Source organism: Stomoxys calcitrans, chromosome 2 (assembly GCF_963082655.1).
Source record: "Stomoxys calcitrans chromosome 2, idStoCalc2.1, whole genome shotgun sequence".
NCBI lineage: Eukaryota > Metazoa > Arthropoda > Insecta > Diptera > Muscidae > Stomoxys > Stomoxys calcitrans.
Window position 1 is genome coordinate 173,863,330 of NC_081553.1, and position 22,036 is coordinate 173,885,365.

Here is a 22,036-nt window from a genome sequence, read left to right on the forward strand (position 1 = left end):
AATGTTGATCATGAGAAGATCCGTCGTACAAAATTTCATCCCAATCGGATAAGAATTGCGCACTCTAGAGGCTCAAGAAGTCAAGACCCAAAATCGGTTTATATGACAGCTATACCAAAACATGGACCGATATGGCCCATTTACAATACCAACCGACCTACACTAATAAGAAGCATTTTTGCAAAATTTCAAGCGGCTAGCTTTACTCCTTCGGGAGTTAGCGTGCTCTCGACGGACTGACGGACGGACATGGCAAGATCGACATAAAATGTCGCGACGATCAAGAATATATATACTTTATGGGGTCGCAGACGACTATTTCGAGTAGTTACAAACAGATTGACGAAATTAGTATACCCCCCATCCTATGGTGGAGGGTATAATTAAAGCTTCTAGGAACCGGACAAGGATGATCGAGAGACCGGTTTACATGGGATCTATATTAGGTTATAGACTGATTGGGACCGTATTTGGAACAGGTGTTGAAAGTTATAACAGGGTATAATTAAAGCTTCTAGGAACCGGACAAGGATGATCGAGAGACCGGTTTACATGGGATCTATATTAGGTTATAGACTGATTGGGACCGTATTTGGAACAGGTGTTGGAAGTTATAACAGAACACCGCCTGCAAAATTTCAGCCAAATCGAACAACAATTGTGGCTTGTAAGGACTCGGGAAGTCAAATCGGGAGATCGGTTTATATGGGAACTATAAACGGTTATAGATCGATTCAGACAGTACTTGGCACAGTTGTTGAAATCCATAACAAAACACTACATGCATGCTTTTAGCCTGAACAGCAAAAATTGCGGCTTGTAAGGTCTCAAGAATTTAAATCGGGAGATCGGTTTATATGGGAGCTAAATCAGGTTATAGACCGATTTGAATCGTACTTGGCACAGTTCTTGGAAGTCTCAACAGAACACTACATACAAAATTTCGGCCAAATCGGACAAAATATTCGGCTTGTAAGGGCCCAAGAAGCCAAATCGGGTGATCGGTTTATATGGGAGCTATATTAGGTTATAGACCGATTCGAACCGCACTTGCAACAGTTGTTTGAAGTCTTAACGGAACACTACATTCCAAACTTCAGCCAAATCGGACAAAAATTGCGCCTTGTAAGGATTCAAGAAGTCAAATCGGAATATCGGTTTATATGGGAGCTATATATAAATATAAACCGATATCGCCCATTTGGAATCTCCAGATCGCGTTCGACCGCTATCGTTATTACGACAGACGGACGGACGGACATGGCTAGATCGACTCAGAACGTCGGGTCGATCAAGAATATACAAACTTTATGGGGTCTTAGACGAATATTTCGAGGTGTTACAAACAGAATGACTAGATTAGTATACCCCCATCCTATGGCGGTAGGTATAAAAGTGAGTTGTATACGAATAGTTGTGAAAAGTTGATAAAACTGCCGCACACGCAATGGATTCTGCAATGATATCCCAGAAGAGTATTTCGCAACTCATACGAACGATTAAAACGCACTGATTTGTAAGAGAATCGTCGCGAAGAGTTGCTTAAACTTCCGCACACGCAATGGGAGTGCCCAAAAATATCTCAGAAGAATGTTTCGCAATTTATACGGAAGAATAATAACTTAAAAATCTTACAGAAAATTGTTTTATTCATCGCTGGGCGAACGTTCCTGCAAAATTATGGCAAATGTTTGTAGGGTAGTACGTCATAAACAAAATGGAAAACACTATAATTAGGGGAATACACGCTATGCTATGTAGGTAGCCATATGACAAACACACTTCATAAGCAATTCTTATCCAAATATACAAAAATACATGGGTTTTTATAGCCACCTCCGTAGAATAGGAGGCATATTAATATAGTCATTTCATTTACAACGCATGGAAATATCCGACCCTATAAAGTATATATAGTCGTGATCAGCATAAAAATCTAAGACGATCTAGACATCTTCATATAGCCCCCATATAGACCGATCCGCCAATTTAGGGTCTTAGGCCCATAACAGCCACATTTATTATCCGATTTTGCTGAAATTTGGGACAGTGAGTTGAGATGGGCCACTGGACTTCTTTCTTCAATTTGGCTCAGATCGGTTCAGATTTGGATATAGCTGCCATATAGACCGATCTCTCGATTTAAGGCTTTGTGCCCATAAAAGGCGCATTTATTGTCCGATGTCACCGAAATTTGGGACAGTGAGTTATCCAGATTTGAATATAGCTGCCATAGAGACCGATCGCCCGATTTAAGGTTTTGAGCCCATTTATTGTCCGATGTCGCCGATATTTGGGAAAGCAAGTTGTGTTAGGACCTTCGCCATCCTTCTCCAATTTGCCTCGGTTCGGCCCAATTTTCAGTATAGCTGCCATATAGACCGAACTCTCGATTTAAGGTGTTGGGCCCATAAAAGGCGCATTTATTGTCCGATATGAGACAATGAGTTAAGTTAAGACATATTTCTACAATTTGGCCTAGATCAATCAAGATTTGCATATAGCTGCCATATAGATCGATCTCTCGATTGTGCCAAATTGCAGAAATATGTCGAGGTGCTTAACACAACTCACTGTCCCAAACTTCGGCGACATCGGACAATAAATGCGCCTTTTTATGGACTTAAGACCCTAAATCGGCGGATCAGTCTATATGGCAGCTATATCCAAATCTGGACCGATCTGGGCCAAATTGAAGAAGCATGTCGTAGGGCCTAACATACCTCACTGCCCCAAATTTTAGCCAAATCGGATAATAAATGCACCTTTTATGGGCGCAAGACCTTAAATCGAGGGTTCGGTCTATATGGGGCCTATATCCAGATATAGTCCGATATAGCCCATCTTCGAACTTAACCTGCTTATGGTAAAAAAAAGAATCTGTGCAAAGTTTCAGTTCAATATCTCTATTTTTAAAGACTGTAGCGTGACAGACAGACGGACGGACATGGCTAGATCGTCTTAGATTTTTACGCTGGTCAAGAATATATATTCTTTATAGGGTCGGAAATGGATATTTCGATGTGTTGCAAACGGAATGACAAAACGAATATACCCGAACGAATGTATATGGGAGCTGCATCAGGCAATAGACCAATTCAGACCATATTTGATAATAATTACGCCATCTAGAGGATCAAGAAGTCAACATCCCAGATCGGTTTATAAAGGGTGATTTTTTTGAGGTTAGGATTTTCATGCATTAGTATTTGACAGATCACGTGGGATTTCAGACATGGTGTCAAAGAGAAAGATGCTCAGTATGCTTTGACATTTCATCATGAATAGACTTACTAACGAGCAACGCTTGCAAATCATTGAATTTTATTACCAAAATCAGTGTTCGGTTCGAAATCAAGACCCCAGATCGGTTTATATGACGAATTTCAGCCAAATCGGATAAGATTTGCGCCCTCTAGATGCTAGGCTCAAGAAGTCAAGACCAAAAGTTTTATTTTGTTGCTTGTATCAAAAGCTCGAGACGGCCGATATTGACACGTTTTCTTGTGACCAGAAACTTTAGATTCCTCTATTAAAAAGAAATCGTGCAAAATTCTTTACCAACTTGGGGTTATATAAGATTTTTACATTACTTGCCACCTATATACACATCACTGACCAGTTCAATTTTAAGTATGATAGGTAGCATTGTTTTATAATGATACAATCAATAAACATAAAACAAGCCCTACGTAAGGTTAATAAATAATACACTTCAAAATCAACAAAATATATAAAATATTAAAGTAAGTAAATTTGATTAATTGTACTAAAACGTTCTATCTACATGATTTACATAAGGCAATAGTAAAATGGTTTCATTTTGGTGACATGGTTTGTGACGACTTGTTTTACACATGTCACATGACAGAAGAAACTCGATTATTTAGACAAAATAGGGATGACCCATCTAGCGGTTGCGCAATGTTTCCGTGGCCTTATTTACACATACAACTTAAACTTAATCAACTCTTCTAATCAAAGGCTCCACGATTCTCCAACCAAGGTAGCATTACTCGCATACACTCAACATATCGCTCATTGCCGTACATAGCATTACGAACTTCATCTTCTTTACTGGGATCGTTTTCTACATTGACATCACTGAGGAAAACCGGCAGAAGATTGGTGACTATGGTATATCCTATAAGACAAACAAACAAACAAAAAACATTAATGTATTACCACAATATTGGACTTACAATTACTTCCTCCATCTTTTAAACTTACCCCAATAATCATGTTTGAACAGTGATATATGTATATCTCTCAATGATGGCTTATTTCCATTATAACCAAGCAGTTCAAGATTTTCAATCAACTCTTGATGGTAGTATGCAACAAAAGAATCGAAATGCTTTATTTTGATATCCAGATTGGTCGATGTCAGTAGAAAATATAATAAATCTTGAGCAGGAGGGCCATAACGACTCATTTGGAAATCGATGAAATATGTCTCTTCTACTGAGCCATCCTCATTATGCTTGAACATTATATTATTTACCCACAGATCACCATGATTCAGGACATTAAACTCATTAGGATTTCTGCTGGATTTCAATTGATATGGATCCAATTGTTTCTGTACATATTTTTCCTGAAATTAGAAGCAATGAAACCGTGAGATAATTACCAAACCTTATGTTAATGCAAGGTCAAAGATTTGATTTATGTAAACCGTAGTGAAGCATTATTTGAAGAAAAATTTAATTTGAAAGAGTAAAGAACGAATAAGAGATCTATATTTGAACCATGTAGTACATAGAACCTATATTAACTTTATTGATAATAGATGAAGGAGGGACTACGATAATTACTAGCAAGTCTAAGCATTTGTAGTTCAAATGTACAGAATATTAAATACGCTCACAGAAAAAAGTTTGATGAAATAAGCAAACATTGTCTGCTGAATGTTAGTAGTAAATTTTGTTGCTATTATAGTAGTAGTTCTGCTATAATAGCAGTAATTCTGAAATTTCAGAGCAGCAGGTTGACTGCTGAAAAATCTATTGTTTGATAAAAATGATTGCTGCTTAATTATGAAGGGGATTTTAGAAGCAACAAGTAAAAGCGTGCTAAGTTCGGCCGGGCCGAATCTTATATACCCTCCACCATGGATCGCATTTGTCGAGTTCTTTTCCCGGCATCTCTTCTTAGGCAAAAAGATATAAGAAAAGAGTTGCTCTGCTATTAAAACGATATCAAGATATGGTCCTGTTCGGACCACAATTAAATTATATGTTGGAGACCTGTGTAAAATTTCAGCCAATTCGTATAAGGATTGCGCCCATTGGGGCTTACGAAGTAAAATAGAGAGAACGATTTATATGGGATCTGTATCGGGCTATAGACCATAATAAACACGTTTATTGATGGTCATGAGAGGATCCGTCGTACAAAATTTCAGGCATATCGGATAATAATTGCGACCTCTAGGGGTCAAGAAGTCAAGATCCCAGATCGGTTTATATGGCAGCTATATCAGGTTATGAACCGATTTGAACCTTATTTGACACAGTTGTTGAAAGTAAAAATAAAATACGTCATGCAAAATTTCAGCCAAATCGGATAGGAATTGCGCCCTCTAAAAGCTCAAGAAGTCAAATAACCAGATCTGTTTATATGACAGCTATATCAGGTTATGGACCGATTTCAACCATACTTGGCACAGTTGTTGGATATCATAACGAAATACTTCGTGCAAAAATTCATTCAAATCGGATAAGAATTGCGCACTATAGAGGCTCATGAAGTCAAGACCCCAGATCGGTTTATATGGCAGCTATATCAGGTTATGGGCCGATTTCAACCATACTTGGCACAGTTGTTGGATATAATAACAAAACACGTCGTGCAAAATTTCATTTCAATCGGATAAGAATTGCGCACTCAATAGACTCAAGAAATCAAGATCCAAGATCGGTTTATATGGCAGCTATATCAGGTTATGGACCGATTTGAACCATACTTAGCCCAGTTGTTGGATATCATAACAAAACACGTCATGCAAAATTTCATTCTGATCGGATAAGAATTGCTCAGGCTAGAGGCTCAAGAAGTCAAGACCCAAGATCGGTTTATATGGCAGCTATATCAGGTTATGTACCGATTTTAAACATACTTAGCACAGTTGTTGGATATCATAACAAAACACGTCGTGCAAAATTTCATCCCAATCGGATAAGAATTGCGCACTCTAGAGGCTCAAGAATTCAAGACCCAAGATCGGTTTATATGGCAGCCATATCAAAACATGGACCGATATGGCCCATTTACAATACCAACCGACCTACACTAATAAGAAGTATTTGTGCAAAATTTCAAGCGGCTAGCTTTACTCCTTCGGAAGTTAGCGTGCTTTCGACAGACAGACAGACGGACGGACGGACGGACATACGGACGGACATGGCTAGATCGACATAAAATGTCACGACGATCAAGGATATATATACTTTATGGGGTCTCAGACGAATATTTCGAGTAGTTACAAACAGAATGACGAAATTAGTATACCCCCCATCTTATGGTGGAGGGTATAAAAATAAAATACACATATAAATGTTCAAAAGCGTGCAAGTTCGGCCGGGCCGAAACTTGGGAAACCACCACCATGGATTCTGCTAAAAATTTATACAAAACAAATAAAAGCGTGCTAAGTTCGGCCGGGCTGAATCTTATATACCCTCCACCATGGATCGAATTTGTCGAGTTCTATGCGCGGTATCTCTTTTTAGGCAAACATAGAATATTGAATAAGAACTGTTATGCTATGGGAGCTATATCAAGTTATAGTCCGATTCGGACCATTAATGAATGCTGAACATTGCAGAAGTCATTGTGTAATATTTCAGTTCATTCGGATAAGAATTGCGCCTTGTAGGGGCTCAAGAAGCAAAATCGGGAGATCGGTTTGTATGGGAGCTGTATCAAGCTATTCATCGATTCAGACCATATTAGACACGTATGTTGAAGATCATGAGAGAAGTCGTTGTACAAAATTTCTGCCAAATCGGATAAGAATTGGGCCTTCTAGAAGCTCAAGAAGAAGATCCCAGATCGGTTTATATGGCAGCTATATAAGGTTCTATACCGATTTACGCCATACTTAACACAGTTATTGGAAAACATAACAAAACACCTCATGCAAAATTTCAACCGAATTGGATGAGAATTGCACGCTCTATTGGCTCAAGAAGTCAAGATCTCAAATCGGTTTATCTGACAGCTATACCAGATTATGAACCGATTTGTATTATTCTTTGCACAGTTATTAGAAGTGATACCAAAACACTTCGTGCAAAATTTCAGTCAAATCGCACGAGAATTGCGCCCTCTAGAAGTTCAAGAAGTCAAGACCCATCGGTATACGGCAGCTATATCAAAACATGGACCGATTTGGCCCATTTAAAATCCCAACCGACCTACACTAATAGAAAGTATTTGTGCAAAATTTCAAGCGGCTAGCTTTACTCCTTCGAAAGTTAGTATGCTTACGACAGACAGACGGACGGACTGACAGATGGACATGGCTAGATCGACTTAGAATGACATGACGATCAAGAATAGATATACTTTATGGGATCTTAGACGCATATCTCGAGGTGTTACAAACAGAATGACGAAATTAGTATACCCCCATCCTATGGTGGAGGGTATAATAAATTTAGTTGAAGGGCCTAATTTTATACTTCTGTCGAACCAGCAAAAATTTAAGTTTCTAGGAAGCGAATAAGAATTATCGAGATCGAGGTTTATGTGGGAGCTTTATCAGATTATAGACTGATTTGGACCGTATTTGGCACAGCTTTTGGGAGTTGTAACAGAACACCGCATGCAAAATTTCTGCCAAATCGTAACGATTCAAGAAGTCAAATCAGGGGAACGGTTTATATGGGTGATATATCAGGTTAAAGATCGATTTAAACCATACTTAACACAGTTGTTGGAAATCGTATCAGAACACTACATGCAATAGTTCAGCCAAATTGGACAAAATTGCGGCTTGTAAGAGCTCAAGAAGTCAAATCGGGGGGTCGGTTTATATGGGAGCTATATCAGGTTAAAGACCGACTTAGACAGTACTTGCCAGAGTTTTTGAAAGTCATAACAAAACACTACGTACAAAGTTTCAGCCAAATCGGATCAAAATTGCGACTTCCAGGGGCTCAAGAAGTCAAATCGGGAGATAGGTTTATATGGGAGCTATATCTAAATCTGATCCGATATAGCCCATTCGTAATCCCCAACGACCTACATCAATATTAAGTATATGTGCAAAATTTTTAAGAGGCTAGCTTTACGCGTTTATCCTCTATCGCGATTTCGACAGACGGACGGACATGGCTAGATCGACTCAGAACGTCCAAACGATCGAAAATATATATACTTTTTGGGGTCTTAGACGAATATTACGAAGTGCTAAAAACTGAATGACTAGATTAGTATACCCCCATCCTATAGTGGTGGGTATAAACAGAAGCTGAAGTGTTATCAAGATCATTTGCAAAATTTCTAGCCCATACGTGGTCCCAGCGAATCTTGGCAGGGCCGTAAAGTTGGTCACCTCTGCCTTTCGGCTAACTTCAAGGGCTTTATTTGTGGGCAGATTTTCTTCCTTGTTTGCTGGATAGTGCTCTGCTTGAGGCAGGAGACCAACGTAGCGCAGATGTTAGCATGTTCGCCTATGACGCTGAACGCCTGGATTCGAATCTTGGCGAAAACATCGGCTATAAAAAGGAGGCCCCTAAGCATTGAGCTTAAAGTTGAATCAAAATGCTTGAGGTATACAATATCTTCACTGATTTTCATTTTTATACTATCCACCATAGGATGGGGGGTATACTAATTTCGTCATTCTGATTGTAACTACTCGAAATATTCGTCTGAGACCCCATAAAGTATATATATTCTTGATCGTCGTGAAATTTTATGTCGATCTAGCCATGTCCGTCCGTCCGTCTGTCTGTCTGTCGAAAGCACGCTAACTTCCGAACGAGTAAAGCTAGACGCTTGCAATTTTGCACAAATACTTCTATTTAGTGTAGGTCGGTTGGTATTGTAAATGGACCATATCGGTCCATGTTTTGATATAGCTGCCATATAAACCGATCTGGGGTCTTGAATTCTTGAGCCTCTAGAGTGCGCAATTCTTATCCGATTTGAATGAAATTTTGTACTACGTGTTTTGTTATGATATCCAACAACTGTACCAAGTATGGTTCAAATCGGTACATAACCTGATATAGCGGTCATATAAACCGATCTTGGGTCTTGATTTCTTGAGCTTCTAGAGTGCGCAATTCTTATCCGATTAGAATGAAATTTTGCACGACATGTTTTGTTATGACGTCCAACAACTGTACCAAGTATGGTTGAAATCGGTTCATAACCTGATATAGCTGCCACATAAACCGATCTGGGGTCTTGACTTCTTGAGCCTCTAGAGTGCGCAATTCTTATCCGATTTGAATGAAATTTTGTACTACGTGTTTTGTTATGATATCCAACAACTGTGCCAAGTATGGTTCAAATCGGTTAATAACCTGATATAGCTGTCATATAAACAGATCTGGGGACTTGACTTCTTGTGCTTCTAGAGGGCGCAATTTCTATCCGATTTGGCAGAAATTTTGCAAGACGTTTTTTATTGTTACTTTCAACAACTATGTCAAATAAGGTACAAGTCGGTTCATAATCTGATATAGCTGCCATATAAACCGATCTGGGATCTTGACTTCTTGAGCCTCTAGAGGTCGCAATTATTATCCGATTTGCCTGAAATTTTGTACGACTGATTCTCTCGTGACCATCAACATACGCGTTTATTATGTCTGAATCGGTCTATAGCCCGATACAGCTCCCATATAAATCGATCTCTCTATTTTACTTCATGAGTCCACAAAGGGCGCAATTCTTATTACACAGGGCTCCAACATAATTTAATTGTGGTCCAAACCGGACCATATCTTGATATCGCTCTAACAGCAGAGCAAATCTTTTCTTATATAATTTTTTTGCCTAAAAAGAGATGCCGGGAAAAGAACTCGACAAATGCGATCCATGGTGGAGGGTATATAAGATTCGGTCCGGCCGAACTTAGCACGCTTTTACTTGTTATTTTTAAAAATTTTAGCCTTAATTGGCTTTGTGTTTTGCGATTTAAGAAGGCTTCCTTTTTTATACCCACCACCGAAGGATGGGGGTATATTCATTTTGTCATTCCGTTTACAACACATCGAAATAACCATTTTTGACCCTATAAAGTATATATATTCTCAATCAGCGTAAAAATCTAAGACGATCTAGGCATATCCGTCCGTCTGTCTGTTGAAATCACGCCACAGTCTTCAAAAATAGAGATATTGAGCTGAAACTTTGCACAGATTCTTTTTTTTGGCCATAAGCTGGTTAAGTTCGAAGATGGGCTATATCGGACTATATCTTGATATAGCCCTCATATAGACCGCTCCGCCACATTTATTATACGATTTTGTGAAAATTTGGGACAGTGAGTTGTGTTAAGCCACTCGGCATCCTTTTTCATCCTTGGCCCAGATCGGTCCAAATTTGGATATAGCTGCCATTAAGACCGATCTGTCGTTTTAAGCTTTTGGGCCCATAAAAGGCGCATTTATTGCCCGATGTTGCCGAAATTTGGGACAGTGAGTTGTGTTAGGCCCTTCAACATTGTTCCTAAATTTGGCCCAGATCGGTTCAGATTTAGATATGGCTGCCATATGGACCGATCTCTCGATTTAAATTCATGGCCCCCTAAAAAGCGCATTTATAATTCGATTTCGCTGAAATTTTATATAGTGATTTATATTATGCTTGTCGATATCCGTATCGTATATGGTCTATATTTGGATATTGCTACCAAAAATACCAATATTTTCTTCTACGAAATTGAACAATGACTTGTACATATTAGACTACTCCATGTCCGTTCCGAATTTGCTTGAAATCGGACGGGGAAAACCCATATCTCCCTTTTGGGCTAATATATATATAATTTTTTTTTTTAATTCATATGTCCCTTAACACGTGCAGAAATTGTTAGCACCAAACAATATTTACCAATTTACTAAAAAATGCCGAATTTGAAATCAACTTTGCCCGAAATGAATATTTTGGGGATTTTTGTAAAAATATTCGGCCAGAATTTATTGTTTGTTTCTTAAAGATACTTTTATCCGAAAAAATCAAAAAGAATTATTACGATATCTTTATTCGTTCTTTTTTATTGATTTTTTTCAATTTCCTAGGGCCTTAAATCTTACTTATGATGTCGAAAATATCTCAGATTTAACCATTTCAAATTTCAAAGAGTTATCTCTATTCACAAATAGATTTTTTCTAATTTTTTTCAATTCTATCCCATTGTGCAACATATTATCATCTTCCCCACAAATTATCACTTGTGAATCGGCTTCCATATTTTCGGATTTTGCGCAATTCTCATTAGAAAACTAAAAAATATTTTTTGTCTTTTCCTATCGAATGATAATGTCTTCTTCAGATTGTTTTCTCTTGTACTCACCAGTTTCTCTTTTAAATGCTCAACATCACCATACAGTGGAAGATGTTCGCGCAGCATTCGACCAATCTTTTGGCGATATTCTTCAAAAAGATCCTTGGTGCATACCAGATTTTGATCATATATTGATGGAAATTCTTCTAATTCCCTTACATAATGTGCCGAAGCAGCATGGAATTGGGCCAATTTTTTTAGCACTGCCTTTGCATGAAGCATGTCTAGGCCCAATTGTCTTTTGCCATTGCTAAAGCCTTTTAAACTCAAATCCTCCAACATGATATTGTCTTCACTGGCGTCTGCTTGAGTGAGCTCTAAAGGTTGCGGGCCAAATTTGACATTTTGCCCTGCCTTTTTGTAGAAGTCTTCAAATGTTGGTATGTACTTCAAGTAAACTGTTTTTTCCTTATCAAATACTTGCCAATCAGTGATTAAAGAACGCATTCCTTCAGCAATGGGTTTGAGTTTTAAGATATACGAAGTTGAGGTTGTTTTACCATTCACCATTTCCACCTCAATTGATATCCTTAACAGTAGAGTCATGAAGTTTTCGCCAGCTGGCACCGCCGATTTAACAACAAATTTGTTGACTTTTTCAAAGTCTGGAAAATCTTTTTTCAGAAGTTCATGAAAGAGTTCTGATGTAAGCCAGTCGGGCTTATCTGTAGATTCCTCAATTTTAGGAGTATCTTTGGCATATTCGCCCATATTGTGAAGCTATAACGCTTAGATTGTGTGTACAATAGTTTGTTTATCTTTAATTTCTGTTTCCTTCTGTTGCTGTATGTTTATCCGCAACACTTCTTTTATTATTAGAATTTCATGAGCAACTGAAATGTTTTGTGCTATTCACTTCCAAATTAAGAGCTTTAAAGCTTTTAATTTGGAAGTGTCTTTGCGAGGCATAAGCTTAATGCTTATGTTTTGGAGCACATGAGGTGCTGCTTAATTTATTGGGTAAGAACGACGATGCCGGATGTTTGTTTGAAAATGGGCATTTTTACAACAAACAAGTAAGAAAATACAAAAGTGGGTGGGTATCTACTTACTATACATCGTATAATAGCTTTCACCTGTCCAATATGTGTGAATTGGCTGATATCATAATATGGATTTTATCTTCATCTCAACCGATTTAGATGGACTTTGGTAAATATATATCTAAATCTGAACAAACTTCGCCCAAAATACGATCACCCAATAAATGTAAAGGAGCAAAATTTGCATCTTACCATCTTAAAACGAATCTTCTCTTATATATAAAATTCAATTTGTGTTTGTTAGTTTGTTCCGTATAGACTCAAAAACGGCTAAACCGATTACCTTGAAATTTTCACAGATTGCTTAGGTTGGTCTGATATTGGGATGGGGGCGGACCCTCCCCCTGACCACAAAAGAAATACCCAAAAATAAAAGTGAACCAATCGGGACAAAATGGGATTCAGAAGAAAGGTATTCAAGAGTATAGTACGAATTTCATAATAAAAGTTAGGTCCAAGTACCTGGGGGGCCGCCCCAGCCACAAAACCCCTTAAAATAGATTTATTTGACGATCACGACAATATGGGACTCAAATGAAAGGTATTCGGGAGTAAATTATGATTATGGTCAGGAAGTAGGAATAGGCTTTACAATTTATTGATAACGGAAGAGGGCGGACACTCCATCTTTATCCCAAAAACACCACCCAAAATCAAAAGTGGACCGATAAGGACAATATGGGTATCAAATGAAAACTATGCGGGAGTAGATAACGAATCTGGCATAAAAATTCATGCCGAAGTATATGGCATGCCCAAAATGGGCACATTAGACAATCACGTTAGCCAATCACGAATTCATGCCGAATATAGGGGTCACCCCACCACCACAAAAACGCCCAAAATGGGCACATTAGTCAATGACGGATATATGGGACTTGGTTTGTTTGTTCCGTTTAAACTGAAAAACGGCAGAACCGATTTTCTCGAAATTTTTGTATATTGTGTAGGTTGATCGGGAAGAAAACATAGGCTATATAATTTTTCGATATCGGAAGGGGGACGGACCCTCCCCCTTATGCCAAAAAAGCAACCCAAAACCAAAAGTGAACCGATCGGAACAGTATAGGTATCAAATGAAAGGTATTGAAGAGTAGAATACGTATATGGTGTTAAAATTTTGAGTCTAAGTACCCATTGGGCCGCCCCAACCCCAAAACTCCCCCAAACAGACATATTGGACGTTCATTTCAATATGGGGCTTAAATGAAAGGTATTCGGGAGTAGATTTGGAATATGACATAAAAAATCAGATCGAAATATAGGGGGTGACGCCACCTCTCAAAAACGCCATTAGACTCATTATGACTATATGATACTTGCCTGAACCGATTTTTTTGGAAGGAAACATTACCCCCAAAACACCACCCATATCCGAAAGTGGTCCGATGGGAACAATAAGGGTATCAAATGAAAGGTATTGGAGACCGGAGACCAGAAAACGAATATGATATTAAAATTTGGGTCCAAGTACCCAGGCCCCCCCCCCCACTCAACCCCAAAACTCCTCTAAACAGATATATTCGAAGTTGATGTCAATATGGGACTCAAATGAAAAGTGTTAGGCAGTAGATTACGAATATGGCTTAAAAAATTAGGTCCAAGTAATGGGAGGTCGCCCACCCCCAAATTGAAGGTATTTAAGAGTTGAGTAGAGACACGAAATTGATATCCAATTTCGGAGCCAAGTGTTTTGGGGTACACCCTAAAGAACCCCCTAACCTGAACTTCATTTCCGTTGCGAATTTGATATCCAATTTCGGAGCCAAGTGTTTTGGGGTACACCCTAAAGAACCCCCTAACCTGAACTTCATTTCCGTTGGGAATAAATAACGAATTTGATATCTATTTTCAGTGCAAAGTGCCGGTGGCCTCCCCAGCCCCAAAACACCCTCTGAACGGTTCATATTTACCGGCCATTGCAATATGGGGCTCAAATTAAAGGGATTGGGAATGCAGCACGAATTTGATATACATATTTGAGTCGAAATGTCTGAGGAGAACATTACCTAAGGAGAACATTACCCTTAGGAAGAACATTACCACCAGGAACCGAGAAGGGCAAATTCTCACACATCAATGAGTGCTATCCAATTCTAGTTTTAAACTCAATGATAAGGGACCTTTTTTTATAGCCGAGTCTGAACGGCGTCCCGCAGTGTACCTCTTTGGGGAAATGTTTTTAAATGACCATGCATGGCATTTTACCTCGCAAATATCGCCAACATTAAGAGGATGTAAACACCGGTTTGTCCGATGTTCTTGTCAGGATTCGAACGCGATCAACGTCACAGTCTACAATGGCACGAATTCGATATCCGCATTCAGGGCGAAGTGTTCCCACCCTAAAAATATATTAGAGAGTAAAAGAAGGCGCAGCGGAGCGGGCCCGGTTCGGCTAGTAAGAATATATAAATGCATAATGAGGTCGTAGATCAACATTTCGAGGTGTTACAAATAGAATGACTAGATTAGTATGTCCCTAATACTATGGTATATCTTCTTCTTATAAAGGGTGATTTTTTTGAGGTTAGGATTTTCATGCATTAGTATTTGACAGATCACGTGGGATTTCAGACATGGTGTCAAAGAGAAAGATGCTCAGTATGCTTTGACATTTCATCATGAATAGACTTACTAACGAGCAACGCTTGCAAATCATTGAATTTTATTACCAAAATCAGTGTTCGGTTCGAAATGTGTTCATTCACCGTTCAGCGATGAGGCTCATTTCTGGTTGAATGGCTACGTAAATAAGCAAAATTGCCGCATTTGGAGTGAAGAGCAACCAGAAGCCGTTCAAGAACTGCCCATGCATCCCGAAAAATGCACTGTTTGGTGTGGTTTGTACGCTGGTGGAATCATTGGACCGTATTTTTTCAAAGATGCTGTTGGACGCAACGTTACGGTGAATGAACACATTTCGAACCGAACACTGATTTTGGTAATAAAATTCAATGATTTGCAAGCGTTGCTCGCAAAGTTGATCTAGCAAAGTAAAGCTAGCCACTTGAAATTTTACACAAATACTTTTTGGTAGTGTAGGTCGGCTTAGATTGCAAATGGACCAAATCGGTCCATGTTTTGATATAGCTGCCATATAAACCGATCTTGTGTCTTGACTTCTTGATCCTCTAAAGAGCGCAATTCTCGTCCGATTTGACTGAAATTTTGCACGTGATGTTTTTGTATCATTTCCAAAAACTGTGTTAAGTATAATTCAAATCGATTCATAATCTGGTACAGCTGTCATATAAACCGATCTTGGATCTTGATTTTTTGAGCCATAGAGCGCGCAATTCTCATCCGATTTGGCTGAAATTTTGCATGAGGTAACAGAACACCTCATATAACTGTGCTAAGTATGGCGCAAATCGGTACATAACCTGATATAGCTGCCATATAAACCGATCTGGGATCTTGACTTCTTGAGCCTCTAGAGGGCGCAATTGTCATCCGATTTGACAGAAATTTTGTACAACGGCTTCTCCCATGACCTTCAATATACGTGTCTAATATGGTCTGAATCGATCAATACAGCTCCCATATAAACCGAACTCCCGATTTTGCTTCTTGAACCCTTACAAGGTGCAATTTTTATCCGAAATATTATACAATGACTTCTAAAATGTTCAGCATTCAATTCGTTTATGCCGAATCGAATATAGCTCCAATAGCATAACTGTTCTTTTTCATTATTCTTTTTTTGTCTAAAAGAGATACCGCACAAAGAACTCTACCAATGCTAACCATGGTGGAGGGTATATGAAATTCGGCCCAGCCGAATCTTAAGTGTGCACGCTCTTAAGTGTTTTAAGTTAGTTTTTCTTGCATCCTTGCTTTTTTAGACGTTTTTACATTTTTTATACCCACCACAAAAGGATAAATATCTATATCCGACCCTATAAAGTATATATATACTTGATCAGCGTAAAAATCTAAGACGATCTAGCCATGTCCGTCCGTCTTTCCGTTTGTCTATTGAAAGCACGCTACAGCCTTTAAAAATAGATATATTGAGCTGAAACTTTGCACAGATTCGTTTTTTGTTCATAAGCAGATTAAGTTCGTAGATGGGCTATATCGGACTCTATCTTCATATAGCCCCCATATAGACCGATCGGCCAATTTGGGATCTTAGGCCCATAAAAGTTACATATATTAACCGATTTTGCTGAAATTTGGGACAGTAAATTGCGATAGGGAGGCCACCATAGCGCAGAGGTTAGCATGTCCGCCTATGACGCTGAATGCCTGGGTTCGAATCCTGGCAAGACCATCCGAAAAATTTTCGGTGGTGGTTTTCCCCTTCTAATGCTGGCAACATTTGTGAGGTACTATGCCATGTAAAACATCTCTCCAAAGAGGTGTCGCGTGGGACGCCATTCAGACTCGGCTGTACAAAGGAGGGCCCTTATCAATGAGCTTAAACTTGAATCGGACTGCACTCATTGTTATGTGAGAAGTTTGCAATTGCAATTTGCAAAAAATTTGTATTTTTGAATTGCGTTAGGCCACTCTATATCCTCCTTCAACTTGGACCTGATCGGTTCAGATTTGGATATAGTTGCCATATAGACCGATCCGCCGATTTAGGGTCTTAGGCCCATAAAAGGCACATTTATTGTCCGATGTCGCCAAAATTTGAGACAGTGAGTTATGTAAGGCCCTTCGACATCCTTCTTTAATTTGGCCCAGATCGGTCCAGATTTGGATATAGCTGCCATATAGACCGATCTCTTGATTTGAGGTTTTGGGCCCATAAAAGGCACATTTATTGTCCGATGGCGCCGAAATTTGGGACAGTGAGTTAGGTTAAGCTCCTCGATATTTCTCTGCAATATGGCACAGATCGGTCCAGATTTGGATATAACTGCCACATTGACCGATCTCTCGATTTAAGGGTTTGGGCCCATAAAAGGCCCTCGATCAAGATTTGCATATAGCTGCCATATAGACCGATCTCTTGATTTGAGGGTTTTTGCCCATACAAAGCGCAATTATTGTCCGATATCGCCGAAATTTGAGACAGTTGGTTATGTTAGGCCCTTCGACATTCTGTTTTAATTTGGCTCAGATTGGTCTATATTTGGATATAGCTGCCATATAGACAAAACTCTCGATTTAAAGTCTCTCGCTTTTATAATCCGATTTCTCTGAAATTTGGCACAGTGCCTTACGTTGTATATGGTAATTTAATCTAAAGTGAGCCGATATTAGTTTTTTATTCAAAACCTAATATTTCGAGTTGTTACAAAAGGAATGGCGAAATTAGTATAAATCATCGTAATGTATACCGCTGTTCCACTTTCTGCTGTTACAGCAAACATTTTTACTGTTTTTATTAACAAATTTCTCTGAGTGTATAACGACTTTGGTAGCCCAGCAATAGACCCCGATCATCGCATTTTGTGGATAACTCATTTTTATTTCAAATTTTGCAAAGAAAATCTTTCTCGTTCACAAACTTATTTCCACTTTTTATGCATCCTTACCAATTGTGTGAAAGCTCTTTTTGGAACGAATGATTGAAATAAGTTTTTTGTGTGCTGTATCAGTACATATGACAAGATTTTACCAAATTTCCTTAGCAAAGAAATCAAATGATGGTGAGTCTCTACATACGTACACACCGGAGTATGGACGATTGATGCAATGTATTGAAAGTCTTCATTAAATATAAACAAATTACTAGATATAAAATCTTTTTAAACATAATATTTACTTTCCTTAAAAAATCTACAATTCAAAAGCACCACGATTATCCAACCAGGGTAACAGTTCCCGCATGCAATCAACATATCCTTGACTGCTGAACATAGCCATTCGAACATCATCCCCGTCGTTTGCACTTAAGACATGATCAATGTTGACATCCTCGCGAGGATCACAAAGCACTATGGTCAGCAGGTTTGTAATAATGGCATACGCTGGAAAATGTTTAGCATTACGATAACAACATTGGCGTGTAAATTTTAGTTTTAGACTTACCCCAATAGCCATGTTTGAATAGGGAAATGTGAATATCTCTCAGTTTGGGAATTTTTCCTTGGTAACCCAATAGTTTAAGATTTTCGGAGAGATGTTTGTGATAGAAAGCAATGAAGTAGTCAAATTCTTTCAATTTTATTTCCATATGTGTTGACGAAATTAGGAAATATAATAAATCATGAGCTGGTGGACCATATCGACTCATTTGATAATCAATGAAATATGTCTCATTTATTGAGCCGGCTTCATTGTGCTGAAACATAATGTTGTTCACCCAAAGATCACCATGATTCAAGACATGAAATTCTTCAGGATTTCGCTCTGTCTTCAACAGGTAGGCTTCAAATTGATTATCCACATATGTTTTCTAAAATAAAGCGTTAAAAAGGATAAGGAAAGGTCAGGTCATTAATAAGTAAGAGCGTGCTAAGTTCGGCCGGGCCGAATCTTATATACTTTCCACCATGGATCGTATTTAAGGAGTTCAATGCGCGGTATCTCTTTTTAGGCAAACAAAGAATATTGACTAAGAACTGTTATGCTATTGGAGCTATATCAAGTTCTAGTCCGATTCGGACCATAAATGAATGCTGAACATTGTAGAAGTCATTGTGTAATATTTCAGTTCATTCGGATAAGAATTGCGCCTTGTAGGGGCCCAAGAAGCAAAATCGGGAGATAAGTTTATATGGGAGCTGTATCAAGCTATTAATGGATTCAGACCACATTAGACACGTATGTTGAAGGTCATGAAAGCAGCCGTTGGACAAAATTTCAACCAAATCAGATGAGAAGTGCGCCCTCTAAACGCTCAAGAAGCCAAGATCCCAGATCGATTTATATGGCAGCTACATCAGGTTCTATACCCATCCTATGGTGGAGGGTATAATAAATAGTATGTATTATGTTATTAAATTAATTTCACAGTACAAACGCCATTCCGGAAACCTAGAAACTCCTTGTTCAAGTAATGGTATTAGATCAGTAGAAGAAACCTCTAAAATGGCTAAGAGTATTTTGACCAAACCATTTTAGGACTCTCTACATATAACCTTAACCGAGACGAAGATTTTATTGTTTGACATTTCCGATATATATCAAATATGGGTGGAACGAATCAACAAAATTTCTAATTGTACCTTAGTAGTTACAAATGATACACAAGTCATCACAATCATCGCGTTATTCTGTCTGAAAGACCTCAAAATATCGATAAGAGACACTATGAAAAATATGTATTTTTGTTGGACTGCGTCGACCCGAAAGGTTTCGCCTTCATGGCAGTTCTCTGGCCTTTACAGCCAAATCGTATGCCATTTCATTCCCCCTTACTCTATTATTGACCGGCTCCCAAGCGATGCGGATTGTGCCATCCTCAGAGAAGGTGTTAATCTCATTCTTAGACTGCAAGACTGTTCGCATTACCTCACACATCCCGTGATCGCCCTGATCTTCGCCTGCAGGACCGTATTACGGTAAGGCAGTCCAAAACCGAACTTAGTCCCTGAGTTCTCAATGTAGACCTCCAGGCCCACTCTATCCTCTAGCTTTGATCCATCCATGAAACATGATCTTCCAGATGGCAATACTAGGGTACCGTCAAGCAAAGACTGTGCCGCTGGCAGCATCTACAGCTATCATCTTTTGGCAGGCCCCTAAAGGTGGTCACCTCGTTATTTCGAAAATTTGTTGGAGCTGCCAAATCTTCTTTTGTAGCACGATTTCCACATTTCGGCTCTAACCATTCCAAATTTCAAAGAGATATCTCTACCTGTTCTCACACGGCATATTGGCCGATCGGATCTTGATAACTGACAAAAATAGTTCAGATCAGACCCTATTTGAATATAGGTGCTCTAATTTTAAAAAATGGGGTGTATTATTATCCGGGGATTCGTACTGAACATCATCCAGATCGGACGATATTTGTATAAAGCTTTAATATAGGCCGTTATCGCCATTTAGATTAAATTGGGTTTATGAAACCCCGACATCGGAACTAAATAGAGCGACTTCCGGATTGAAGGTCATGGACTCATAAATTTTCATTAATTACCCGATTACACCGAAATTTCTAAGAGTAAATTGTGATTGATCCCCTGAAGCCAATATTGGAATATACCTAACATATACCCTAATCTTCTTGTCCGATATGGTGTTGAAAGGATCATAATTTTATATAGCTATATAGAGACCGGTCTCAAAAATAAACATGTTTTGTTCACAAAGGCACATTTCTTGTTAGATGAAGAGACCAAAATTCGGTGGGTATCCGAATCTTTGGCTAGCCTTTTACTTTTTTTAAATTTCTGCATTGTCTATATGAAAACTCCAAAAGGAGCGATGTACATACTTTAAAAATGAAGCTTATTTAAGCCCCTAATGAATGAAGGTAATTATACGAGTAACATTTTTAGTTTTAAAGCATGAAAAATAGATTCATGGTGGAATGTATCCAAATTTCGTCCTTTCAAAATTCAAGGCGTTTTTACATGTCCATATACAAGTCTTAACTCACCAACTTTTCCTCCAAATACTGAGCATCTCCATACAATGCCAGGTTAGCTCTTAAAGCTCTGCCAATACTATGACGATAAGCCACAACATTGTCCTGCTCGGATGCCAAACAGCGATCAAAGAGATGTGAAAACTCTTCTTCCTCTTGTACATATTGTGCTGAAGCTGCATGAAACTGAGCCAATTTCCTAAGTACTGCCTCTGTATGTTGCATATCCAAGCCCAAACGCCTAGAAACATTGATGAAACCTTTCGGACGTAGATCCTCCAAGATAACTATAGCCTCTTTGATATCTTTACAACTAGGCATCAAAAGTTGAGGCCCAAATTTTACACTTGTTCCAGCGTTTTGCAACATTTCCTCAAATTTCGGTAGATATTTGGTGTAAACCATTTGCTCCTTTTCAAAAAGATGCCAATCTCCCACCAAATATTGCATTTCCTCTGTTCTAGGATTAACTTTCAACATGTAGGATATGGATTCAACATTGGAATCGGGCATTTCAACTTCCATTGTAATCCTCATCATTACAGTCAAAAAGTTCTCACCAGGTGCTACAGCAGAATTTACTTCGAATTTGTTGACTTTGACATAATTTGGTAAGTCCTTCTCCAGAAATTCATGAAAAAGTTCGGGGTTTAACCAGTCGGGCTTGTGTACGGACGCACCCTTAGAATGGTTCGCTTGATCTACTTCTGTGGAATCCTCAGAAGAATTGGGTGCCATTTTGAATATTTTAGGCTTTTTATTTAATTTTTTTTTTAATTTTTAAAAATATTTTTTTGATTTTATTTCCCGTTTTCGAACTCTTCCACTGAGCGTTTGATGATACACTGAAATGGTTTAACATTCTGTTGCTAAACAGCACGAATAATAGGCACCTCCAACAACTAAGAATTTTAAATAATTGCTATGCTTGAAGCAATTATTAATATTTGAGACACTTGCTTAAAA

At 38.5% G+C, this 22,036-nt stretch overlaps 2 protein-coding genes across 2 annotated transcripts; both read right to left on the reverse strand.

The window, feature by feature from the left end:
- Window positions 1-3,610: 3,610 nt before the first annotated feature.
- LOC106087282 (uncharacterized) lies at window positions 3,611-12,257 on the reverse strand. Its single transcript, XM_013252272.2, has 3 exons — window positions 11,540-12,257; window positions 4,231-4,597; window positions 3,611-4,144 (listed from the first exon to the last, which is right to left on the reverse strand). The coding sequence occupies exons 1-3, from the start codon at window positions 12,239-12,241 to the stop codon at window positions 3,975-3,977; spliced, it is 1,239 nt and encodes a 412-aa protein (XP_013107726.2). The 5' UTR covers window positions 12,242-12,257; the 3' UTR covers window positions 3,611-3,974.
- A 6,054-nt stretch (window positions 12,258-18,311) lies between these two features.
- Window positions 18,312-21,808, reverse strand: LOC106087270 (uncharacterized). Its single transcript, XM_013252259.2, has 3 exons — window positions 21,083-21,808; window positions 18,565-18,931; window positions 18,312-18,503 (listed from the first exon to the last, which is right to left on the reverse strand). The coding sequence occupies exons 1-3, from the start codon at window positions 21,806-21,808 to the stop codon at window positions 18,313-18,315; spliced, it is 1,284 nt and encodes a 427-aa protein (XP_013107713.2). The 3' UTR covers window position 18,312.
- Between the last annotated feature and the right edge of the window lie 228 nt (window positions 21,809-22,036).